General features: G+C 42.0%; 1 protein-coding gene across 6 annotated transcripts in view; it reads right to left on the bottom strand.

Annotated features, from left to right (window-relative positions):
• Positions 1–5822: 5822 nt before the first annotated feature.
• The window catches only part of shroom1 (shroom family member 1), a 38389-nt gene continuing 16584 nt past the window's right edge, over positions 5823–27627 (bottom strand). For 3 of the 6 annotated variants that reach the window (XM_078266801.1, XM_078266802.1, XM_078266803.1), the window contains 9 exons: positions 23079–23119; positions 17576–20500; positions 17282–17468; positions 16960–17009; positions 15891–16547; positions 15089–15691; positions 13597–13705; positions 12559–12831; positions 5823–8620 (listed from right to left, as the gene is read on the bottom strand). In XM_078266801.1, the coding sequence (XP_078122927.1) occupies positions 8366–8620; positions 12559–12831; positions 13597–13705; positions 15089–15691; positions 15891–16547; positions 16960–17009; positions 17282–17468; positions 17576–20280 (4839 nt within the window). In that variant the 5' untranslated portion in view covers positions 20281–20500; positions 23079–23119 and the 3' untranslated portion in view covers positions 5823–8365. The remainder of the gene's footprint in view (positions 8621–12558; positions 12832–13596; positions 13706–15088; positions 15692–15890; positions 16548–16959; positions 17010–17281; positions 17469–17575; positions 20501–23078; positions 23120–27627) is intronic. The other 3 variants (XM_078266804.1, XM_078266805.1, XM_078266807.1) reach the window with 2 other exon arrangements.

Raw genomic sequence — 27627 nt, forward strand, 5'->3', positions numbered from 1 at the left:
CCTGGACTTGTGTGTTTTCACCTCTGAATAACTGAGATGAACTTGCGTAGTAAAGTGGTCATCTTCTCTATTTCCAGAGGCAAACATGCCCAAACTAACAATTGAGGATGTGCTGACTTATGGGTGAATCGAACCTCTAGTGTTAATGTTTGTACCTCTGAGGAGGGTTAAGAGGACTTGCCTCTTTATCGCTTCACTTTATCACAGATTCATTATTTAACACTGCAAAGCATTTAGAAGAAACAAACATCCTACTGAAATTTCCTGAAAGAAAACGTCACTGGATTACACTGGACTGTATTTTACTTGAAAAGGCATAGGGTGTGTCATTAATAAAGAGGTGTGCAGGTGCTCCATGAATTATTACAGTCCCCGTAGGTACAAAAACGTCTCTGAAATGTGGCTTGGATCCATTTTCTGGCTTGTTGAGACAGCTGTGAGTCAGCCACATGAGCAGCTGACTAGGAATGAGTTGCATATGTGTGTTTGCATATGGGTGGCTGAAAGTTTGTATTAATGCTGGCCTGTTTCCTGTCTGTCTTGGCTCCTGGTCCTGGTTGACAAGAGAAGAACAAAAGTAAGGTTTTGAATGTGTCAAGATGACATGTTTAGGTGCAGCTTGTTTGGTAAAGAAAAAGCAATGTTAGAAAACTGGTACGCATCCTGTGGTAAGAAACATTTTTCTTGTTCCCGCCTCAAGTCGTCTCCCTCTATTTCTCTTGCGTTTCATGATGTCACTGCCCCAGCAGATTACGTCGAGACGATGTTTCATCTCCAAACCTCAGGGTTTTATTAAGCTGCTGCTGCTGTGAGGAGAATTGCCATCACAAGCTCAGGAAAAAGACCCAGAGTGGTGGAAAAGTACTCAAATCCTTTCGATAAAAGAAGTAGAACATTGTGTTAAATTACTTTTTTAAAAGAAACAAAGTGCAAAGTGTTTCTCAAAATGAGAATTTGGAAGTGAGTGGTAACCTTAAAGGTGCAGTAGGTAAGACTTATTAAACTAACTTTCTGTCATATTTGCTGAAACTGACCCTATGTTCGAGTAGAAGTACATGAAGCAGGTCATTTAAAAAAAATCTGGCTCTGGTACCACCTACAGCCTGTAGTGCTATTTGCAAAAATCCACAGCTCCCTGTTCAGATGCACCAATCATGGCCGGGGGGGAGGGGGCTAACCCCCAATTCACCAGTTGCGGAACGGCTCCGGAACGGCGGCGGAGTCATTAGGTTTCCATTAAAGTCAATGTGTGTATTTCCACTGACTGCAGAACGGTTGCATTCCGACTCCGGGGGTTGGAACGCACTCTGACACAGGGTGCAATCTGCACTTCTCCGGAGCAGATACGCAGAGCTTCTATTTTTGCCGGACGTCGGAGAGCTCCGCAGCAATTCAGCACAATTCAGATGCGGGACAGGAAGTCAAGCACAGAAACAAAATAAAACATCCGGTTAATTTTGGATGGGAACAAACTGTTGTTGGTTTTGTGGTTCTATTCTACGTGAATTCGCAAGATCTTGTGGGTCCTCGTGACTACATCTGTCAGTCATGTCCGCAGCCATGCTGCAACAAATCCAGACCTGGTGGGTATTGACGGACCGCGGAGCACGCAGCCGACACGCAGCGGAGCCGGTCCGCAGACGTTCTGCATTCAGTGGAAATCCAGAGTAATTGTGTGTCAATCACTAGCACATGCACACGCATTAATTCTCCCTTGTGGGGGGAGGGGCTTGGGAGAACGTTTTGGGCTTTAGCAGAAAGGGAAGGGACTGAGAAGCTGTTGATGTTCAAATTTTTTGGCTAAGTCCTGGATCTTCCCAATCCTACCTACAGCACCTTTAAGTGCCAAAAGTAGAGATGCTTGTTTGAGATTGGTCCATTAATGAGATGTTGATTTAATAATCTGTGAAGTGCAATTTATATAACTCCATTTACGGTTCGATAGTTTAAACGTTAAAATGAATCACAGTGAAGTACATTTCCACAATAGATACATATCCATGTTATGGTCCTGAATGGCAAAATTGTATCAAACTGCTTGAGAATTAGTTACATAAAGCCTCTCTGAGCCAGCACTGGCAATAAAGGTAAAACAAACAACGTTTGAAAATGCACTTTCTTGGTGAGAGTTAGAGTAGATCGATTCAACTTTCATGTTTGTTTGTGAATCAAGTATGGCGCTGGAACCGGACACAGTTAGCTTAGCTTAGCTTAAACACTGGAAACGGGGAAACAGCTAGCCCAGGTCTGTCCTGCCTACCAGATCCTCTGGAACCATGACATTGCCTGGCAACCAGCAGATTTTGTTACCTTTAAAGGGCTTTTTACACTGTCCTTAGCCCCAGGCTAAGGGAGCTGTGAGCCTGGGGCTAAGAAAGCGTTCACACTGGCACAATCCTGCCACATTCCAAGTGGGCTAACCCCGACTTTAGCCTAGGGCTTGCTGGCCCTGCTCCGGAGGTGTAAAGCTGCCTACACATGAGCCGCAGTAAAGATTCAAGATTCAAAATCCTCTGTGCTGGCTGTCTATTAATTTCTATGGGGAAAGCATAGGAGACAACCTGGAGGAAGCGCACCGCTTGAAAGTTCAAATTATTTCAATTTAGACCCCGTTGCCGCTGGTGCAAAAAAGGAGGAAGCCAGATGCAATGGTGACGTGTACCTGCGCTTTGCCAAAGTGCCTGAACTATGCTCTGCGCCCTCGCGGTTTTACTTCTGATCATATGGAGACGGCTTACAAGTTGCCAGTGTAAAATGGGGCTAAAACAATAGAATTCTATGATGAGTTACATGCTCCAACTGACATTTAGCCCAGGGCTAGTAGAAGTGCAGTGTAAATCGTATAGCCCTTGGTTTAGGTTAACCCTGGGTTAACAATGTGTGTGAGAAAAGGGCTAAGGGAACAAAAAGCCATTTGGAGAGAGACTAGCTGTGTGGCTAGCTATTTCCCCTAGTTTCCAGTTGCTATGCTAATCTAAGCTAAGCTAAGCAGCTGCTGGCTGTAGCTTCAAATTTATCCTACAGACATGAGAGCTGTATCAATCTTCTTATCTCACTCTTGGCAATAAAGTAAATAATAGTATTTCACAAAATGTCAAACTATCCCTTTAAAGGGTGATTTAAGTGACCTATGCCTTTTATTAACATCTGCTGATGTTGAGTAGAGATGGATTTAACTTGTCTTCTCCTCTTAGTCAAATATTGGACAAAATCCAGTGTAAAGCTGTCATCTCTGTATTTGTAAAGTAAAATTAACAACACAACATAAATTAGGCCTGCCAGCCATACTCTGGTGAAGAAATCTCCACATGAACCTGGGTTTACCCAAATTTCTGTTTTAATTATTCCTACTAGCATGAACTTGTAGGCTGTAGAGAAATATAATGAGTGTCTGGAATGTACAGTATTTTCATTGTAAACTATTAACCCATGGATAGGTCTTCATTAGCTTAATTAGAGCAGCGCTTCCAACAGAAACTTCTACTGTAACAAAGAGGCGATAAATCTAGTAATGACTGCCAGAGGTTAGAGGAGGAGAATAAAGGTGTGCTGCTGACATTCCTGTGGGCGGAAAGTTCAGAGTTTAGGTTGAAAAGTGAGTTTTGGAGCCACCATCCTGAACCCCTGGTAGAGTAATCACTGAGTCCTCGACATGATCAACAAAGCTCTCTGTAAATCATGATCAATTTAACATTTGGGGGCATGAAGCGAATAAAAATACTTTGTGTCCCTGCAGGGTGTAGAAGTTGCTTCCCAGCTGGAGCGCTGTTTCCCTGCCTCACAGTCAGTGATTATCAGCAGCAAAGCTCCTCATTACCCAGCATTGTGACAGAACTGCTGCTGCAGCGTTCAGACCATTCTGTTCCCTCCTGTTTGTTGTCTGCAGTGTACAGCACCAACTTACCCACACCACTTACCACTGTCTTTGTAATGATGCTAGACCTAGTTACCATGCAATTAGTGTCTGACAAAGATCTTACTTGTTGAGAATTCCCAGAGTTGGGTTTTATGTCCCTGCTGCGTTCAGTGGGAATCTGATTAAAAGTGTTTTTTTACTTTGTAAAGTACACTAAGTGCTGTCTGGTGTCTCTCACTGTCCTCCTGGGGTTTCATCTGCCACTTGCCAACAACTTAAAATCCTTCTCTTTTTTCCCTTCTTTTAATAAGCATTTGTTATCGCTGACAAACAAACTGGGCAGCATTCCACTGTGAGGCTGAACAAACAAGGACAGAGAGGCATGAAAGAGACAAAGGAGGAGGAAGACAAACTGTTGAAAATATATCCCCCTCAATGCATCATTTAGTTTCCCAAAATGTGATTTTCTTTTTCTTAAATGAATAGTTAGACATTTTGGGAAATGTGGTTATTTGCTTTCTTGCAAAGTTACATCCAAATTAAAATGGACTCTCATTTATTTACGGTAAATATGAGAGTGAAAGACAGCAGCTGGTTAGCTTAGCACAAAGACTGAAAGCATAGGGGAACAGCTATCCTGGCTCTGTCCAAACACACTTATATATTGTTTATTTAAACTGTTCAAAAACTACATGTAAAAAACGACAAATTACAGTGTTATGGGGGTTATGTGCCAAACTATTTCTTGGCTGGGAGCAATGACTTCCTGGAGCAGGTTGCACCAACTAAGCAGTCCTGTCGTTACTGTGACATTGCATGGCAACAACTCCAAAAAATAGTCTTGTACATAATCCCCTGTAAAATCACAACTTGTTGGTCGCTTTTTGTACAAATTAAACAAACAGGACTAGCAGGCTAGCTGTTTACCCTCTATCTCCAGTCTTTATGCTAAGCTAAGCTAACTGCCTCCTGCTTCATATTTAATGCGCAGACATGACAGTGGCATTGGTATCCTCAAGAAAGCAAATGAGCATATTTCCAAAAAGTCAAACTATTCCTTTACACTTCAATTTACCTGATACTACATACTGCAGCTGGTTAGCTTAGCTTAGCTTAGTTTAGTTTAGAATGAAGACTAGACACAAAGGGAAACGGATGCTGACACTCTAGTAACACATTAGAGGCAAACTGAATTTAAACCCAGCATTTATTTTGTGATGAAACATATCAGCATTGAGACTGACTTGGTGCAGTGCAGAATTCAATTATATGACAAAATGTCCCACTACCGTCAAAGCATCAATTTAAACCCTGGTTGCAATTATTTGGTTTCCCCTTCTACGGATGAAGCAGCTTCCATAAAGTGTTAAGATGGAAAATGTGAATCAAAATGTACAGGGAGGAAGCTGATTGCACCAGTATTCTTGCTCCCAGTTCAGTGACAGTAAACTATTGGACTTGTTTATTGATTATTTTGTGTTAATTTCCTTTTAATATGTTTATGTATACACCAAGCACAACGGCAGATTCCTTGCTAGTTAAAATGTACTTGGCAATAAATCCTGCTCTGATTGTGACCCTCAGCAGCAGTGCGTTGATGTGGCTGCAGAGGGCAGAGACGAGCTCTGAGAGGAAACACCAATCAGGAAAGCCTCAGCTACTGACTGACTACTTACTAACAGTATTTAACACGTTTACGAGAAATAATGTGACAAAATATCCAATGTTACCTATTCTCGCAGCTTAAATACTGACGTAGTAGCACACAACTTTAATCACTCTTTGCATAAATATTAAAAATATTATATTGCCAATATTTGTAGTTCTAAGCTCCTGTATCAATTGTTTGTTACTGTTCAGGTTGTCTATGTGTGTATGCATCAGTTAAACGCTCCTAGTTTATAAAGTGATGAAAATGCTTTTGACTTAAGACAAGTTCACTGTAGGGGAAAAAGGAGAACCGTGGTACACTAGAGGGAGAGCTTAATTTATTCAAGATATTACAAACATAGAATTTACAACTCCAAACAGGCACAACTCAAACTCTCAACAGAAAACAGGTGTGAAATAGAGCAGAAAAAGTGGATTTAGAAGTGTCTCTGCTGTCATCCCACCAACTGAGGACACCAACTGCTGTCATCCCACTAACTGAGTGTTACACGCTTCCAGTATTTGAAACAAACTAATCCTACTTCAAAAACAGGCCCATTTTTCTGTGACCTCAACAAAACACCGCTTTGATTGAATCACAGAAACAAGAAATGACTCAAGAAGCTGTCAAATGTTTGTAAGTACTGTATGCACACATAGCAAGGACTAAAATAAGTATTTATCCATGTGCTGCTTCTCCTCAATGGGAACGTTTTCCTCACTTTCTCCCCCACAGTCTTTCTCCAAAATGTTGCATACTTCAGGAATTCCAGCAGGCTGCGTGGAACAACACGAGAGTCCTTCTAACCCTTTTGCCCTGAGTCAGCACAAAGGCCAAAACAAACATACATTTGTTTAGCAAACTGAAACGGACAGGGTGGTAAATCTCCAGAGAAATGCTTTAGGGGTGGTGGAAGGGGGGCGGGGGGAGAAACTGTTTACCAAAGAAACTGAAAATATCTTTCAATGTAAAAGAGTTTCCAGTTTATTTATTTTTTGACATTTTGAGTTAGTGAGTAGGGTTTTAGGGTAAGGTTTTTTTTTAATGGGAAGAGGCTACTAATGATGCTCTGCCTCAGTCAACCCATACACTGGATCAGTTTTTATTTTTTATTTTTTAGTACAGCCAAAAGGTATTATTTCCTGAGGGACAATAACATTTTGATCACTTTACGACTTCCTAGGAGTTTTGTTGAAAACGGCAAACTCCGAGAGGAATTCTGTCTGTCTTTCTGTTCAACACCTATTCTCTACACACATGAAATTAAGACATTCATTATTTCAAGCATACACACACACACACACACACACACACACACACACACACACACACACAGCACATATTCTGACGTAGGGCAACAGCTCACATCACTCTTAAACAGCTCTACGATGCATCTGGTTGAAGATTCAGTAAAAAGAAATGAATACGACTACAAAAACTAATGACAAATATTAATGTAAAAACACATGCAGTTTTTAAAATGTGAGATTTTCTTTTAAATTAGGGGGAAAGTCATTTGATTCAAGAGTGTGTTTTCATTCAGGGCTAACAACAAGAGCTTTTTTTAACTACTGTGTACATTCAAATAAACTTAAATGTTACTCATGTCTAAAAGGGCCTACACAGTGGAGGTAGAGAATAGAAAATCAGTTTAAGACACCTGAAGTGAAGATTGTGGACTTTCCTCTTCAATACAAAAGTATTTCAAGTATCGCATGTCACGTGTGCGACAAAGGGACATTGGGAGAAAATACTCAGTGATACAATTGTTGCTTATATTATAATCTGCTTTAAAGAGGTTTAGCACCTCCTTATAAGGAACCTTTCCAGCATGAAATCATCAAGACTTAATAACATTACGTATGAAATTAGCTGGAAAGGTATTTGTACACAATGCTGAATGTTGCTGGGTCTGCTCAAGTACTTTTTTTTTTTTTAAAAGAAAGAATATTTCAAACATTCCTATTTAAAATTTAAGACAAAACAAAAGAATAGAAATATTGTTTAAAATGGATGGAGTAAGGCTTTCACTTTAAATTACTTGAATCTGATTTGAAGAAATGTGCATTTATGTATCATTACAAAGTGCTTTTTTCATTCACCCTTTTTGGTTTTTAGTGCCTTAATTTGAAACAACAACAACAAAAAGGAACATTTACAAAAACAAAAAACGATTCAATCTGCTATACATTTTACTGACATGATACAGTAAACCGCCCCTGTCTCAGGCTACACTCTTTCACTGAACCCTTCTCACAGGTCAAAATACAATCTTAAAGCTTATAATAGGTTTCCACAGGTGCAGATACAGGGCTGTAGCACTACCATCTTATTGAAAAAGTGAAGGACAGTTGCTGAATTGCTAACAAGGGACGCAAAGTTTCCACACAGCAGCTCTAATGGAAAATGTTCCACAGCAACACCAACATCAAGGCACACATAAAAACAGCTCAATGTGCATCACATTGGGAAAAGCCTCCAGGTACACATTGCAGATTGTGCAGACTGACACTGGGCGGAGATTGGGTGAGTGTTCTGGGCACCCTCGACAGATGACAGAAAGGAGCTCAACAGTCTTTATTGCTCATCTCATGTGCGGCCTATATAGTATGACAGGAGAGCAGCAAGAGGCATGGTGGGTTCCCCAGTAGCCCTGTCAAACTCTTTTAAAGAATAAAAGAAAGTCATGACAGGGTGAAAAGGGTTGAAGACATCAAATAGACCACTTATAATCCAAGTGAGAAGTACAGCCAAAACTCAACATGTCTTTTACAGTCTTTTTAAATAAGCCAGTCCTCCTTTAAGGCAAGTCAAGAAAAGAAACGAAAGGAGGAATCTGTGCTTTCATGTTCCCCCCTTCACAGATGCAGGCTGTTGGAAAGGCCCTCCAGCTGCTCCTCTCCCAGCCTCTGCTTCTCCTCCAGGTCCTTCTGTCGGATGAGCAGCGAGGCCTTGGTCTGGATGAAGCACCGGTAGTCCTGCAGCTGCTCGGTGGACAGCTGACGTGACAGAAAGGTGGAGACCAGGTTCTCTCTCCGGTCCAGGTTATCCTTCAGATCTTTGGCGTCCTCCCTCTGTTTGCACAGCAGACGGTGGCGACTGTCCAGAGATTGCTAAATGCAGAGACAGAGAGGGCAACGAACATGAATTATACCTGATAGAGTTCAAAGGTTAAATTTCATCTCTCTGTTATTGGACTTTGAACCTTATTCTGGCGTTGGAATCATGCCTTGCAGAGCATTAGACCTGCTAAGTAAAAATCCTGCTGTGAGCAAACTTATACAAATACAGAATTTGAGAGGACTGCTGATAGAAAATCGGAAAATGAATCATGTCCAAAAGCTATATCTCTTACCACAAGTGTCATATTTTGGGTAATATTTTTTGTTTTATTTGAAAGGTAATATGTGCGATGTAATAGATAGCTGTAATAGTTGTAGGATTATGTTTCAAACAGCCACAGGGCAGGAGGTGCAGTGTTTTCTTATGTCAACAGAGGGCAGGGTGGATACAAATGTCATCGAAACCTGGCTGGAGTTTCGGTGAGTTCAGTGTAAATACCAGTGTTGCTGATAACGGCAAGAAAACAAATGAGCCTCTAACAAGCCCTCAGTATGCAGCACAGGCTTTTCCAGATGGACAAACTGACAAAGAACCGTTTAGGGAGAACTCTAGAAATCTTATGCATCCATGCAAACATAAATTGATGGTGTGATTACTGATGAAAGGGAAACAAAGCAAGGCACAGAGCTCAAGTCACATCCTGTGACGCTCATGATATTTGAAATAAAGACCTTAATGTCTGACAGCAAATATATTTAAATAAGGGGTATCTACCTCAGATGCAGCATGACAAAATGTAAGTAATTATTTCTCAATATATCAAGCCAAAAAGTGCAGTATATCAAAACCAATCTTCAAATGTCATGCATGTGATAAAGCATTTGGCTCAAACACAGATAAGCTAGAAAAACTGGCAATTAAACACCGATAACATTTTTTGAATTCCAAACAGCGAGAAACCTTGACTCCATTAAAGTCGCCCTTAAACGTTTCCCAAGCGGCGTGTGTTTGCTTTTCTAAAGTAAACCGAAAGAGAGCATTGCTGAGGGCATGGGAGCTGCCACACACTTCTAACACCTGTGGTCATCTTCCTTTAGCTAGATGCTAAATTAAACAAATGTACAAAAGCTGTAGTAAATCATGACATCCGCCATCTGGCTGACAGTATGCCTTTTACTCACAGGTATTAGTGTGTATGTGTAAACAACTTCAGGAGGGAAAGACAGGAGCCTAAACGGGACCATAATACACGGAGCACAGGACGGTGCATGCTGCCAGTACATCAGTAGATTTTGATCAAATCTCATTTAACTGATTCAGTTGACCTTTAACCCCAGAAACCAGCCAGAGATTCAGTCACAATATTAGTGCTCTCTGAGAGGAAGACACAGAAACAAGCGGCATGGATACATTTAGATCAGATTTATACAATTTTGGACGGAGATTCACATATTGATGCTTTGGCTCCATGCATTTGCTACTTGTGTGATGTGAGATGTGAATAGATACAATGTATATCATAACAGGCTGCTAAAAACACAGCACTCATAAGCCATACTGACAGAAAATCCGAAGACAAACAAAAAGCAAAAATGGATGTTGTGAAAGGGCGTATGTGAATTTGGCTGCATTAAAAAAGGTTTCTCTCTTTAGCTGCAGAAATCTTGCATTTCACAGGGTCATGCCTCGTTCACCAATGTCTTCCTACGTTTTTCCTTAAATTTGTTCATAAGAAAGTTCCTAAGAAAAGTCTATGTCTGATTCATGACGTGTTCCTAAACCGACATTGTGTCATTTTTTGAGTTGATTCTTAGCAAAAAAAAAAACTTTCTTCTTTCACAGATATGTACTCATTATGTATATGTACTCATGTGTAATTACTTCCACCAACTAATCAAAGTATTCTCGTAAGCGTAGAATCTGACATTCAGAATCATTCAAAATACATACGAGCGACTCGCTCGAATGACGGCAGCCATGTAGCGCCTCCATCTTTAAAATACATTAGCCAAAGAGGGACATACCTCCGCATTTGGCCCTCTCACACCTATTGGCACTATGACGAATGCAAGGGGGAGGTTACTCGCCAGGGAAGCGAAAAAGAGAATTAAAAAACGACAACGCGACAAAGCAAAGCAACAAGACCAACGTTAATATTGGAGTGGCTAGAACAGCTGCTGCAAACGATGGAGAGAGCTAATTTCGGGTTCGGCCACCGTAGGAGGAAGGGCTAGAAAGTAATATTCAGTTGGTTGTCATATACAATTTCACCGCTTGATGGGAGAAATTCTTACACAATGTAGCTTTAAAACAGCAGAATTGTTCGCAGGTGTGTTCTTAGAATGATGAATCCCAATGTCTTCGTAAATTGACAGCTCGTGCCCGTTGCTCCTATTTAGCATAGGTACACGCCCCGTTAATTCCCATAAAAAGGGCATGAGATGGCAGGGCCGTGTGCACACGTGGTTAAGGTGGTGGAGGCCTCAACTCCAAAAGAAAGAAAAACTTTAGTAATTCTGAAGTGGAGGTACTGCTGCAAGAAGTTAGCGAAAAACGAGACATCATATTTCGTAGCGTCAGCAGTGGATACAGAGCAGCAAATTAAACCGATGCATGGAATGCAATTACTAGAAGGGCGCAGAACTGATGAAGTATATAGGCCTAGCACAATTCATACACAATGGCAATTCAAAGTGCTTTAAAAATGAGCAAAAGTGTAAGTGTAGTGTGTATTTATTAAAACAAACAAACAAATAATTATGTGTGAAATAATGAAAACAATTAGTTACAAAATTATAAAGGAGAGAAGTATTACACTTCAAATTAAAAACGGACAAAAACGGTATAATTACTTATTTTGCGCAAACATGTCAGCTCTCAATTGTACGTAAGAATGTTCTTGAGGGCGCCCGGGTAGCACAGTTGGTAGAGCGCGCGCCCTTATCAAGGGGTTTACTCCTCGACGCAGAGGCCCAGGGTTCGAACCCGACCTGTGGCTCTTTGCTGCATGTCATCCCCCTCTCTCTCCCCTTTCATGTCTAAGCTGTCCTGTCAAATAAAAGCCAAAAAGGCCACAAAAAATAAATAAATAAACAGTGCTCTTGAGTGTGCGTAGATTCTGTTCTTACCTAAGAACAAATCCCAAATAAGAAAACATTGGTGAATGCCAGAATCTTCGGGAAAACTGCACAAGTGGGGTTTAAGAACAAATTAGTTCTTAAGAACGTTTGGTGAACGAGGCCCATTGAATGCACCAACAAGGAGAGTTTTCAAAACACTCCCTGCTGGCAAGTGCATCACCATCAAACGATGTAGTCTCGCTTAGCCAGACCCTCCTCCAAAGCGCGCTGGAGGAGAGTCTGGCTACTCCACATAGCATTCGAGGATGGGAGGAAAACTGTGGTTTATTAGCATTTCTTTAAACCAATCACAATCGTCTTGGTCGGTGCTAAGAAAAGCCACGGTGCCGCTGCAAAAAAGGGTCGGAAGGAATTTGTTTTGGTGGAACATGTGTACGTTTAAAAGTTGTTAGTTAGTTAGTCGTGCAACAGAAAACTCTGATTGGACAGATAGTCTAGCTAGCTGTCTGGATTTACCCTGCAGATATCTGAGAAAAGGTTAACCATAGTACTCATGTATCGACCGGAGATTAAAATGCCAAAGCAAAGGAAGCCCAAAGATATCCGGCCTAAAGTCAAAAGGAGCAATCCCTGAAGTGGAACGTCAAGGATATAGACTAACAATTATGCAACTTTGACAAATAAATAAAGCAATAAATTAATGAATTACTCATGCAGTTTTTGCAAGCTGTTTATCATAGCATACAAATATAACTGAAAACAAAAAACAAGGACCGTCTGCAAGATAAGAGGACTCTTAAAAAAGGGAAATGATCTTGCGACAGGCCTTCAAAACCCTAAGTTATGACCCCACTGATCTCCAAAGAAAGGGGGTGAAAAAAAACAAACGAAAGGCTTTGGTTGCTCACCTTCTCCTCGGCATCTGTGTGTTGGTCCACGGTGCTCAGGGCGTTCTGCACCCTGGCCAGCCGAGCAGAGAGGCACAGCAACAGGTTAACCACCCTCTCCAGGTCTCCTATGAACAGGTTGTACCTCTCCAGCTCCACGGGCAAACAGCGCTCACGGACCAGCACCTGCAGGGCCTCTCCGTGGGCCACGTTCTCCTGAATCTCTGTCTGCAGGGCACAACGTGTCTCTTCCAGCGAACGCAGACGCTCCTCGATATAGGACGCTAAGAGACGCTGGTAATTCAAGCAGAGAAAGTGATGTGTGAGAGATGTAAGGCAATGGTGCTACAGAAGAGATACACATGGTGAAACAGAGCCAAATGTGAAAAAAATGTTGAGTAAAACATACTTTAATACTTAAAAAAAAAAAAAGTCTTTTGTGTTTACTGTCATAGGATAAAGGCGTACTGTATCAAGAGAAATGTAAATGTGGGAGGCAGTCAGGACGAGGGAGAGGTTATCTGCGAAACCAAACATTCGGCAAGTGGGAGATACTGATAAGAGCCAGACAGTACATCATGTGATAAGAGACACACAACTATCTCAGTCTGAGTCCACTCAAAGCCAAATAGCAACCAGATAGTATCAATATCAAATCACCACAGGATTTGCGTTTTTAAAAAAGAAAAACAGAATGACAACACAGTTCAAAGTGTGTGGTTAAAAGTCCCATTTGTTCTGCTGTCCTGTCTGCTTTCTTGACATTTTTTAATGTGCATGCAACAAAGCTGTGACAATTTTAGAGACATAGTGTCTTGTTACTAGTAAAGCAATACATTTTTGGCTACAGCAAGGTCTCATTTTGTCATGTCGAGTCATCTTTATAATAGTTTGTTTCTGTTTTGACTGTGAAAAAAAATCCCATTCACCTCTCTGTCATGAGGAATTGGCTAAATGTTTCATTGTTTAAAAAGATTACAAAAATATACACATTACTTGTGCTGTGAGGTACTTTGGACAAAAGAAAACCTCTGTTGTGTTGCATACATTAATAATTACCTTTTTCTCAGTGATGTCAGCTTTGCTCTGCAGGTCTGTACACTGACGTTTCAGGCTGTCAGGAACAGAAGGACAAGGAGGTGGCTCAGCCCTTTCAACTGTTTCAGCACTAGAAAAAAACAAACATGCTTAGGTCAATATAGCTTTCTTGCACCCTGTTAAAGTGCCACATATAGTGTCTTCAAATACAGTATAGTATACCCTTATTTACACTGGTGGAGCAAAGTTCTTTGGCAATTAGAAACCAGTATAAAGTTTCATGGAAAAAGATTAAACCAGGAATCATGAACTGAAAACTAACTTGGCACTCTAAACACCATTTCAACTCTAAACTAGTTTTAAATATGTGATGGATTATTATTTCCATCTACACAGCTGTGTATATACAAGACAAAGTGTTATGTAGTCACCTCAAAGGATGGAAAGTAGGGCTGCACGATATGAGGAAAATATGCGATACGCGATAACGATATTACTTGCAATAAATAAACAGATATTAAAGTGTACAAAGTTCTGCCTTACTGTTGCTTTCAGTATTCTTCTAAAATACAAGAAATTGCTTGTTGAATTTTAAAAAAAATGAAAGGAAATCATTTCTAACATTCTTTTATTGAACAAATTGAACATTGAATTGACAATAACCACTAAAAAAAGAATGACAGTTACACTTTAATGTGCAGTTTTCTACTGATATTTTCTTTCAACTAATACAAAGAATCTCTATCTCAGTGTCTATCGCGATATGTCGCAACCTTTTGCGATATGTATATTGCGCCAGTTGATATTGAGATGACGATTAAAAAAAAAAGATATATAGTGCAGCCCTAATGGAAAGCCAAGGATTAGTGAAATATTTGAAGCAGTGCTTGTTATACATGATACGTTCCTATGTCCATTTCTATTATTTTACACCTTCTATCTGTCATACTCCTATTATTTTTTAAGTGTTCTCGGGGGTGTGCTGTATTCTTGAACTCAGGCAGTAAAATGCTCTCCATTAGAGACGGCCCGATACCATTTTTTGCTTCCCGATACTGATTCTGTTACCTGAACTTGCGTATCGGCCGATACCGAGTACCGATCCGATACCAGTGTGGCATATATTTTATTATGTTTTAACAGCTGTATACTACTATCCCTGTATGGATGTGATATGATTTCTATCTTTGTTGTCGGTCTGGCTCAGGTTAAACTCTTTGTGAAACATGAATGCCACAGAACGTTCTTTTATTATGCAGTTTGACAGTCAGTTATAATGGAAAAAGAACATAAATAAACTACTTTAACGTAGATTTTCTTTAGGGCTTTATTACGCGGTATCGGATTGGTGCATAAATTCCAGTACTTCCAGATACCGATACCAGCGTTTTAGGCAGTATCGGAGTTATCGGAACATCTCTACTCTCAATAGCGTAAACTAGTGGGAGTTTATTTGTAGCTATCATAGCTGGTTTAACCTTTAAGTGTTGTGTTCCAGGACATTAACGTTTACCTTTCTGCAGCTCCTTTCTGCTCCTGTTTCTTCTTGTAGTGCTCCTCCATCAGCAGCGTGTCTTCTGACAGCAGCTGCTCCATCAGCATCAGTGCCGTCTTACGATTGGCCAGTGGGTAGAGCACTCTGGCCAGTGATCGGTCGGCCTCGACCAACGCTTCTACCAGCTCCTTCCACTGAGGACTCTCAGCAGGCTTCTCCACGCTCTCCGTCTCTCCCTCAGGTGTTCCCCTCTCCTCCATCTCCTGGCTTTCTCCCGACTTCTCATCTTCCGTTTCTGGATTGTCCTCCTCCTCCTCCGCCTGCTGACTGATGTCTGCGTCAGAGACGGAGGTGCAGGGAGACACAGAGCTTTCACTTGTCTGCGTTGGCGGGGCCGAGCTGGTGGGCTCGTCGTCAAAAACGTCGTCTCTCAGCGGCGAAGTCTGGTGTTCGTCTTTGATCTCTTCCTCTGGAGGAAGAATCCACAGCGATGGATCTGTGGTGACACCGCAGCTCAGAGACACTTCATGGCTGGAGTCAGGCTGTGGGGCGTCAGCGCTTGGTTCATCCACCGACTGCTCTCTCTCTGATCCAGTCACAGACGGAGAAGTCCTGACTCTACTGGAAGTTAAACAAATCATGGTTAGGAATCACACCTGAATCACAACTTGTTAGAGTGTGTTTTAGTCCGGTTGGCTGAAGGGCGATATATTCAAATGGTGACAACGTCAGGGTGTTGTGCAAGAAAACGGCACATTCAATTAGTCAAATCATTTCACAGAGGAAACAAATGCTGCATTGACACAGAGTCTAATCTTACCTGGAGCTCGGCCTGTTTTCACAAGGAAGCTTTGTCTGGGTGGGGGTGGACGAGGTGGATTTGATCCCCCTCTCACTGGTCTCTAGACATCTGGGGGAAGGTGGGTCAGATGAAGTCTCACTGGGCAGTCCACTGGACCTGAACTCATCTGTGACAAGTCCGTGCGAACCAGGAGATCCAGAGTGAACCCTGGCCCGGGCAGAGGAGCAGGAGGCTGACGGGGAGGTGGATCTACTTGAGTTCCTTGTTCCTACTGTGGCATCCTCCCCAGGTTCGGAGTTCTGCTTCAACAAGGACTTTTTCTGGGTTTGGTTTTGTGTCTGTCCTGGAGTGTTCTTCTGACCAACGATCTCTGGTTCTTTTCCCGCTTGCTCTGTTCGATTTTGTTTCTTCCTCCCGCCGTCCTGCCCCTGGGCTTCTCTGACTTCGGCAAAGAATGAAACACTCATCTTGTCTCTGTCCGGTCCTCCTGGTCCAGTCGAATCCCTCCACAGTTGATCTAGCTGCTCCGAACTTTTACTCAGGGCTGATGGTCTTGTTAACTTTGATGCCCCAAGCTCCTCCATGGACTTCCCCCTCTGTGCGACCACACGGACCCGCTGATGGCCCTCAGGCGGCGGCTTAATTAAGGAGTCCTCAGTGGCATCCGTCTGGGGACTGACATTGACAATCAGTGTTTAAATGTAAGCCATCAATTCATACAAACTAGGATTACTTTAGAACTTTAAATCATCAAACATAAAAACTGAACTATCACATTTTCTTATGCAATTTCTTGCATAGAGCTCTGGACATTTTCTTTTTTCAAAGAAAAATCGCAATATCATTTTGAGAAATAGGTCAACTCCTTGAAAATGGTTGAGTCAATGATTCTTCTTTTATAGCCCATGAAAAAATCATTTTAAAGGAATGCTGGTTTGCTGGAGCAGTTGGATGTTGACTTTCCAGTGCCACAATGAATCAAGTGGAGATTTATAGTCTGTGTCACAGCGCACACTCACTGACCTAATACTCTCCTGACCTAAAACACATAAAAATGTCCCAATTTGTCTGCAGTGCTGGTACATACCTCCAGGTTTCCATAGTAACTGGTAATGGATCCTCCTCATAGTCGAGTGCCTACAGACCCAGAAGGAAATACATGAGTTACACTTGAATTGGTGCAAACTTAAATTCTTCTGAATTATATAGCAAAGTATATAAAACGAGTGTGAAATACTACAGTAAAAGCCAGACGTGGGTTAATAAATATCTTGTTTTCTTTGAGTGAATTTTTCTGACTGGCCTGTTGGAATGGAAAGTTAATTGGATATACTTGTAATGAAAATCAGATACTGACTTTAATGTAGTATGCGTTTTATTTGTAACAGTCTCAATTTGAACAGACGTACCTGAAACGTATGTGGTGTGGATGTGGATCTGTTCCTGAGGAAACTAGGTGGTTCTGGCTGGTCCAAGAGACTCTCCACTGAGGCAGACTTCCCGTGAAATGGACCTTGACTCTCCCTCCATTTGGGTTGATTTGACTGGCCGGCATATTGGCCCGAACAAGACTGAGCTGAGAAGAACTGGGCGTACCTGTTTTGTTAGAATTAAAATAAAATACTTAAATGATTTGACCAATACAAAAAACAACAACATCAACCTTTTTTTTTTCCCTCTGGCTCTGCTTCTTTTTTTCGTACCTGATTGAGCTAGTGGAAGAGTCAAGGATGCGGCCTGCAGAGTGGGGTCTGTGGAGTTTCTTCTTGGTGTTTCTGCCTTCATGATTTCCTGATAGAGGCCTGGGACCCCAGTCAAAGGGTTTCTCCCCCAGAGAATGCCTCTGTCTGGATGGAGATGGTATCTGAGGCGCTGGTTGCTGTGGCTCAGCCACTTTCTGGCCTGTCTTACGCTCCATGTACTCCGCCAGGGCCTTCTGTTGCAGCTGTTTTAAGTTTGTCTTTGAAGCACTAGAGGCTGAAAGTGCTCTACCTCTTGTCTCAAACATCTTCCTCCGTGCTGCAACCAGTCCCTGCTCTCCTTGCTGCACATGTTCCTCTCCCTCGCATTCAACTGCAAATGGGTTGTCATTTTCGTTGCCAAAGGAGCGGCATGCAGAGTGGATGGGTGCACCACCAAGCTGGTTGAGTTTCTCTGGCTCAGAGTAGCACATCTTCTTTTGCTCTGGAGTCAATCGCCTCCTGCCTCCGATACGTGCTACCTGGGGCATGGCCACATTCGCTGGTCTCCCGTTTTCCTTTTTAGTCTCTTTGTCCATCTCCTCCTGACTCTCCCTGACGTCTTCTTTTATGCTCCCCCTCTCTGTTTCCTCAGAGGTCACAGAGGGAGTGAGTGTATCTGTGGAAGTCTCAGAGTCCTGTGATGGGGTGAAAGTGTGAATCACTGTAGGTCTCAGCTCCGGTTTTTGCCTGATACGGTGCGGCCATGACAGCTGCAGGTCTCTCCTTTTAAATGATGTCTCCCTTAGGACTTTTGACTGGGCATCCTTCAGCTTTTCTTTGTAGTACTTTTTAAATGAGTCGTCCAGGGTGTTACAGTCAACAGAGATAACTTCCCCTCTATCGTTCTTGCTCGTGTCACTTTTTGGAGGTCTCTGCTTATCGCTAGTAGCCACGTCTCCATGACCTGTTTTGTTTGGGATTGCTTCCTTGCTTTTTATACTGAAATCAGCATCCTTTTTAGGCTGTAACGCTGCCCTGCCGGCTCCGGTAAGGTGGTAAAGGAGCGGCGTAGTTTCTTTGTTTATTTTCTCGCTGGCTACATCCCCCAAAGGCTTCCGTTTCCCTCTCTTTGCCTGCTCCTCTCTCTTGTGTTGGTTGGGCTGTTCATTGTTTATTAGTGAGGTGAACTCGCTCGTTTGTTTAGTTGAATGTGGTGGGCAGTTTCTGTCAGGTCCACAGTAGAATATAGGGTTGTTGGCAGTGTGGTGGCCAATATCTCGAATCTGCATCATGTCGATTTCTTCTAAGCTGTCAAAGTTTGGAGAGGACCGCGTCGAGATGAGGGATAGTCTTTGATTCTCCTGATCCTGGCTTCTGGAGGACAGGTCCTTGCTCTGGGACGTGAAAGTCTCTCTCTCAACTGGAATCACACCACTGGAAGAGCGAGAGCTCTCTTGGAGAGGTCTAAACAAATTATCCATTGTGCTGTGACATCTTTCTTTTTCTCTTAGCCAGTGTGTCTCCAACACAGTGGAGCTATCACTCCCAGCCTCAGACCCAGACACAGATGCAGAATGTGTCCTCATACCAGATTCAGACAGCTTACACACTCCCGTCACAAAGTAGAACTGACCCTTGTGCTGGATGCTACTGTTGACAAAACTCTGACCAGCATTCCAGGGACTGGCAGCTTGGCTTGGCTCTGAACCAAGCCAACCATGTGCCGAGTGCGCCCTTTGGCGCTGACTCTCAAAATGGCTAGTGGTTCCACTTGGCTTGTTGTGATGGTCTTCATTACATCCACCACTGCTCGAAGACTCTCTGGGCTGACCTAGGGGAGGTGATCGACTTAGGATGTTTGTTGATTTCTGCTGCTCAGAGGCAACCTTGCTATCTGTGATGAAAAGGTATTCTGGGTTTAACGCTGCCCTGGTCTGATCGTTGGGCTGGAGGTGGGGGCGGTAGCTTGGTGGCTGCTGGGCCTGTGGCTGTTGCTGTTGAGAGCCCCTCCAAACGGAGTACACTGGGTCAGAATTGAAGCCTGATTTTCCTGTATCTGGGTTAGCCGTTTCAGGTTTTGGGGCATTCAGACCATGGGGCTGTGGATGGAGTCGATTGTGGGGTCTGGGCTGTTGTTGAGGCTGTGGCTGCTGGGGTTGAAACTCAGTACCTTGATGGTGGACCCTGCTGTTTTCCAAGTTTTTTGTTGCTATGAAACTATCCAGGCGTGCTGGGATTGGAGGAGGACGGACAGGAGGGTAAGCACCTTGGGATGGTGGTCCCAAATGCACCGCTTTTTTAGAGAGTGCTTTGTTGTTGGTACGGAAATTGTCGTTGCCATTGTGGTGGTTTACATTGGTGCTGGTATTGTTGCGGAACTGCTGTGAGATAGCTTCCACAGAGCAATAGAGCTGGTCCATGGTCTTTGAGTTAGACTGCAGAACCTGGGTCGGATGGTAAATAGACTTCACGTACTTAAGATCAGCATAGTGGGTGAAGGAGCTGGACTGTAGGTCGTCTGGGAGAAAGGGGGAGGGGTAGTCTGGGGCAGTGGACCCACCAGAGAAGGAGCTGTAGGCAGAGTCTCCTTTGCCGTGTTGGTGGTGGGCAAGTTGGTCGGCGATGCTGCTGTTGGACTTGGCTGGGGAGAGCCGGCTGACGGACAGGCTCAGAGGATGCAGGTCCACGTTGCTCATTCTCTCAAAGTGGAAGTTGTAGGATTCCATGGAGGACTAGGGCGGATGGCAGGAAGGGAAGGGTGGGGTTTGTAAATGTGTTGTACGTGTATGTGCGCTGATGCATGGGTCTTCCTTGCGGGTGAAACTGGGGAAATTACCACCAACACATTTGCACCGGGTTGTCCGTCACCCTTGTCGCTAATTAGGTCATTTTCCTGCCTCCTTTTTGTTTATTCAAAGCCTTTTCACACAGTCTGCTCAGTAGCTCCTGGAGGAGAAAACACAAACACAGCACAAACTGGTCATCAATCAGTCAGTCAGTCAGTCACACTCCAGTCTGTGGTAAATGACTGCTCAAGAGTGAAATGGTTAGGCAAAATGTGTGTACAAACAGCAATTGAAAAAAACGTAAAGACAGACCGATACTTCATATATCACGTGGCTTTGTGTAGTCTCAATAAACATCTCATGACATAGCGGTTTTGACTGCTTTGCAATGCCATGACAATTTCACACAAACACGATTGTTTGTGTGAGATTGTCAACTTCGCATGTCCACTATGTTGACACACAAACACAAACACTCAACGGCACGCAACAGCTACAGCCCCACATCAGCTGTATACGTGGAATTAAATCAGCTACCCTCCAAAGATAGAAACTTATTGCAAGGTGCTTTCTGCTCAAACACTATTGACAGAAAACAGTAAGCCACTAGTGAAAAATCTTTGCCTGGCATTTCTAGGTCAAACTCCTCTAGTGGAAAAATTATGCTCCACCTGTTATAAGTTGTAAAGACAACTGAAAACGACTGATGTTTTTTTTTCCAGTAGAGAACTGTTTATGCCAGCAGAGTGGAGGTGCTGGTACCTGGCAGCACCAAGGGAAAACTTCTTAAACTTTCCTAGTTATGACTCCAAAGGTATTTTAACTCAGGTTTGAATCATTATTAGAGTAAAGTTCCTTATATTACTGTTCTTCATTAATTTGAGATATTTCCTGTACTTTTATTGTTCACTCATACTTTCTTTTTACTTTACTTTTTAAAAGGGTCAAAAGGATTTTACAGTTTCAAAAGTTACAATATAATGTTCAGCAACAATTATTTTTATTATCGATTAATCATTTGGTCAGAGAAAATAGTGATTTTTCACTATTTTCTCAGACAACATTTTGTGTACAAGACACAAAGTTTTAAGTAATTGTTATGTTTCACAGCTCACACGGTTAACTGCAGCTTGGTTTTGCAGGTCAGTACAGTTAACCACCTGTTGGAGGAGTCTGTCTGCCATTTTGCATCGACAAGGCCTCTAATTAAGAGCCTCGAGGTTGCAGCACACACATAAAAAATTTCAGGAATTCCATATGGAGCTAGAGAAATCTGGGAGGATTAGTCATGTGACAGACGTATAATGCCTTGTTATACAGCACTGTGACCCGTAAAGACTTTCCTACCTTTTCCCCTTATTGTTCCTGGGACAGCAGCATTTGCTTTATCCATTTCTTGCCAAATAATCAACTAAAATGTAATAATTTGGGGCAGGATTAAACTTTTGACTTTTCACTTTTCAGACGTGAAAATGAAACCTTTACAGGCTATTTTTCTGTGTTAGAAGCTGTAGTGTTTTGCAGATTGCTGTAAAGACAATGTAGGTACACAGTAAATATCAACAAATAGAATACTTGCATATACCACTTAATCAATAATATTTAGGCCTTTCAAACTGCGTCTGCTGCAGCACTTATTCCACAGGCCATTTGCTTGAGCTGGGATGAATCTTTTGAAACCAATTAACTTCAATCTTGACTTCAGTCTATGGTGGGTTTCTTCAAACTTCTCTTGTACATTTTTCACAAGTTTCTTTATTCACTGTAAAAGTAAACAGACTTTTATAAACTTATAAGGATGCAATTCCTACAATTCTGTTACACAAAGAAACCCTGCTGCCATCATCAGCTATCCAAAAAGTCCTCTTCAGTACCAGAAACCAGCCCCCGCAAGTAAATGATAGGTTTAGGCTTCACGGTGGACTCTAATGACAGAGTAAATGTAGGCTTCTCTCTCCCATGACCTGCATGCCTCTCCATGACTTTGTCATCAAGATGAAGCTGCATACCTGTCATGCATACATAACGGTCAATGTTGCCAATAAAACAAAGACAAGCCCACCAGCTAATCAACTCTGACACTGAAGTATGAAAGTTGTGCCTCAGCATTAATGGAGGTGCAAGAAATGTGTTATCTTATCCAACAAATATAGAAAAGTAACTTAGACTGACAACTGAAACCTCCTTTATAATCAATTCTAACGAGTAACATTTTCCCAGTATTGCCATGTTTGTTGGCCGAGCTTAAAAACCCGAATCAAAGATGATCCTAGGTGGTCGTTTTGCATACACACAAAACCCGCCTCCCAAGAGCCTTTCAAACTACAGTATTAAGGATTCCATGTGTTTATGAAGGGCCTTCTGATCTGTGGTGTGTCTCTGTATGTGTGGTTTCCAGCCCTCCTCTTGCGAACAGAGAGAGAGGCTCCCAAACAGGGGAGCGCTCAAGTGGAAGTGATGGAGGGGACAGGCAGTGACAAAATGTACAGAGAGGAGAGAGGGAGGGAGGGAGGGTGAGGCAGAGGGTGACCGGCCCAGACAAATACCCTCACACGCAAACCACAACAACAAGAGACAAGATAACTGAACAATGACAGCAGGAAAGCTGAACACAAGTTGGAAGGCTGGATCAACAGTCACAGTAGCAAGGCAGACTGGGAGCTACTCAGAGATGTGTGAATGAAATTTAAGAAACTTTAAGAGAGCACCGTTGGCAAGAAAGAAATAGAAAAACTCACCCAAACTTTGAGTCTAAGTCGCTGACCTTCCTGATTTCCATCTGAAAAAAGAAATAAGTTTCAACTTAAATAAGGATTTGCTGAATGATTTCCATCCATGTTTCTCTGCCAGAACCTCTTTCTTTCTCTATGAGAGGGACCAGACCAAGTAACCAGGAGAGCTAGATATTAGAGGGAAGACTTCTAGCAAGTCCCTTCTCCCCCCACCGAGACCCGAGGCTGCCTAGCGGGAGCCACTGATTGGCCAGCCGATGACGTCCGGCTCTCCGATGCACAATGAGCGCAGCGGAGGGAATATTTCACTGCCGCAGATAGCTGCTAGTGCTGCCGGCCGCCTGAACAACAGAGAGAGAGGGCAGAAAAAAAGAGGCCTCACATTCCTGGCTGGCTTCAAAGACAGAGCAGAGGCAGGGCGCCATTCATTCCCAAGGCCCTGAGCCCGGCACATGGAGACTAGCCAAGGCAGGAGGGAGGACGGCGGAAGGGAGGGGGTAGTGGTGGTGGGGCTGGTGGGTGGATGGGTGACCTCCCAGCCTCCACCCAAAAAAAACAGTCACAAAGACTAACTATCCCCCACCATTACCCTCAATTTCTCTCTCGTTCCTAACAGCTATTAGTCTCCCCTGTTTTCTTTGTTCTTTAAAATTGCTTTAAAACCCTGGTAATGACAGTTATAAAGAAGTTACACAGCTAGCCTAATCATTAATCAACTGCAGAGATGTCTAGTAATAGCTTCTGCTGTAAGACTGATATGTAGTTCAGCATTACTGTAATTTATTGTAGAAACATTGTGTTTATTTCTTAATTCTCTTGATTGGAGATTTTTCAAAAGGTAAAAGAATCTCTATACACAATGTGATAAACGAATAATTAAATTGAGAATGACACTTTTAATAGACAGATGGTGGGCTTTATTACATCATAAAGATTTAGTGACAAGTATGTTATAGTACTAAATTCACAAAAATAGCTAAGATTTAAGCACTTAAAAACACTATTTGACAATGATCTGTCTTCTGCACGGGTCAAACTTGCTCTCAATGACACCGTCAGCTTTGTAAAATCCTGTGTGATTGTCTAGTGTCGGACAAAGACCCTAGTTGCCCTCTCTATTTTTTTCTATGGTGGCTGGCAGTGCTCCAGCCCAGCTATGCAGAGTTTGGGTTACTGTTAGCACAGTGTCAGACAAAGTGGTGCAAAGAGCAGCATCAATCAGTACGTTTACATGCACACCAATATTCTACTATTATTCCGAATATGACAATATTCCGAATTTGATACATGTCATGTGAACAACATATTCTGGTTGGATATTCCGAATAAGGCCTTTTTCCGAATATAGCATTTTCCGATTAAGACGTGGGTTTTTCCGGTATTATTCGGGTTTTAGAGGAATTTTTTGACATGTATACAGCACATTCGGGAATATGCGTCTATGGTTGCTGTAAACAAACCAACCAGCCAACAGATTGCAAGGCTGCAGACCCGATAAGAAGGAGAAACACAGCTACTTTTAAACATTATCAACAGGTTTTTGGATATTCGCACACATCGCTACGTCAACCTTTTCGAGAAGCTGGTTGAAGGAATAAAAGAGGGACACTGTGTTCACACGGTCCAACAAAAAAAAATATTATATAAGAATATTAGTGGAATACTCACTTTCATTAGCCATGTAAACAGCTTAGTCGGAATATCGTCATTTTCGGAATAAGGGCAAAAAAACAGAATATTATGTGAATTATGCAAACGTAGTCAGTGTCATGTTGTTGATTTTACTGCTGCTGTGGCTGACTCCACTTGATGACAACATAACCTTTCTTTGTAATGGACACATGTACATAGGACTGAGAAAGGGAGAGATGCATTTAAACCAGATTATATAACTGATATTAGTTTCCAAGGTGCAAAATTAAAGAACACCTGAGCTGTAACAGTAATATAGGCACTAACTACAGCCAGACCTTAAGTTATCTGCTTTATTGAGTCTCACACATTGAAGAAATGTGAAGGCATCATTTAACATTTGTATAAGTACGTTAAAAACAATATAACATTTAAAATAAATGCAACCTGATCACGTTGTGGCCAACAAAGAAGCTTTCTTTTATTTTGAAGGCTGATACCCAATTACTGTGCTGGAAAGTGTGAGAGAGAACAGCCGATTCGCTTTTACCTTTAAAATAATGTACAGCATTTATGTCACTTAAGTCCCTTTCCACACGTGATTACGAGAGAGCTCCATAACAGGGGGTCAACATTAAATGGAGACCTGTGAATAAGGATAAGCTCATGACCACTTTCTGTCTGGCAACTGAGCTAAGTGCTGCATCATGGTGGTGGGGAGGACAGAGTATGACTTAAGAACAGTAAGAATTTAAAGACCATTTGTTTAAAAAAAAAAAAAATCCAACGAGGTCACATTTTTGTGAAGAATTAGATTTATAAAACCAATACATGAGAGAGAGAACATTGGGTGAGGCTGATAGGGAGAGAGAGGAATGAAGGATGGGAGGGGGGGGGTGTTAAATTCTTTCAGATTTTTTTTGTCTTTCATTGGTTGGATTATGTGTTCCAGCGTGACCTTCCTAATGCAGCCACGAGACTGGACCACCAGGTGTCTGAAAATAGCAGAAATAGCAAGAGAGATAGAGAATATAGAAACAGCAAGTACAGGATGATAAGAAGACGTAGCCGAACCACAAGAATGAAAGGTGAAATGACACAGATGAGGGAGAGAGGAAGACGAAAGAGTACAAGCAGGAAATTCGGGGCCTATAGTGACTGATGCCATGGTAGCAAGCCAACCAGCAAGCAATCCAAAACCAATAAGCTTGTTAGCCCTGCTGGCCCTGCTAAATCTGCTGATTAAGATGATGATGGGTTGACGGACCTCTGACTGAGGAGCTAAATGGATTGTTCCTCAAAATACTACTGTTAGCCCTGTTGTTCTCGAACAGAAGCATTCACTAGTGAGAAATAAGACTTTAAATCTACTCGGTAGAACAACTAATAATGCATTTTTACTGCAGACCCTTTGACACATCAAAGAAAGAAAAACAGTTTTAATTAATGACATTAATAATGGTTGCAATCCATTTACTGTACGTGTAGGAAAACCTGGTTCACAAAGGTATTTTAGACTGGTCTGTAGTAGGGCTGGGCGATATGGACAAAATCAAATATCACAATATTTTTGACCAAATACCTCGATATCGATACCGCAACGATATTGTAGTGTTGACTATTTGTGCTTTAACAAAATATTTACACAATGAGATTTTTGATAAATAATCATCAGTAATGTGGATATAATGACTAAGTGAGTAAAGGCAAATAATAGAACAGTTACAACAGTCTGGTAAGTTCATAAAATGACATAACTTCACTGTAATGCAGCCTTTAAAACCAGGAAAAGACAACATTTATGCCATATCATGATATTACAATATTCAAAATCTAAGACGATATCCAGTCTCATACTGTATCACGATATCAATATAATATTGATATATTGCCCAGCCCTAGTCTGTAGTGTTAGGGACAGACTTAATGGTGCTTTTAGATTAGTCTGATGAAATTAGACAGTTTCACAAAAATAAAGACCGCAGTAGTGTATTGGAAATATACAGCAGTTAGGACATAGTCAGTTGTTTTCATTTACCCAAAGAAACTATCCTGAGCCTGACTGACGAGTTAGCAAAAGCACTGAGATTTTCTCTACTGACGCTACTGCACTTTCCCAGTAAAATGTGGTTATAACTGTTTAATTCTTCCAGAAATATTATATTCGCTGAGTTCTGACCATTAGTTAGATCTTAGCCAACGTCAAATCTATCTTTGGGAAACTGGCCCTTGGTATTATGCAAGCTTTCCTATTGGCATGGCTAACTGAGGAGCTATTGTTAATGTTACATTGTTGTTATAATGTCTGCTGCAATAAAAGGTCTACATACAATGTGATTTTATCTTCTGCTGCTATCTCCAAAAATCTCTCTCAAAACGTCTAACACAAACAGTGAAGCAGATCTACTTTTATTGTCCATCTGTCATTTCAACTCTCAGACAAATAGTTCATTCCGATTTGAATACTTTTGGACAACTCAATTATTAAGGCAAGAGGAACAAATATAAGTCATAGATCAATTATATGGACTAAAAGTATCCTGGTAGCAATGAGGGTAGCACTGTCAAAACCAGCACAATGCACCATGGGAGCAAAACAAGGCTGAATGTGGCTGTATGGAGACACTATTGCCTACAACTCTTACTGTACATGCGGTTTATATTTATCTTCCTATAGGACAGAACAGTCAAAACCATAATAGACCAGACTCCACGAGGGCGGATTATTGACTCAAAGGGAAATAAAAAACTAAATCTTTCGTTTGACCTTTTGGCCCACTCAGGCCTTCATCAAAATGTGAACCATTAAACTACGGTATCTGTAAAATGTCCTGAGATAATGTCTGTTATAATTTGACACTATAATTAAAATGGAATTGAATTGGAATACTCACAATGTACAGCATGCATAGTGCTTGACCCT

This window comes from Sander vitreus, chromosome 13, assembly GCF_031162955.1.
Source record: "Sander vitreus isolate 19-12246 chromosome 13, sanVit1, whole genome shotgun sequence".
In the NCBI taxonomy this organism is placed as follows: Eukaryota; Metazoa; Chordata; class Actinopteri; order Perciformes; family Percidae; genus Sander; species Sander vitreus.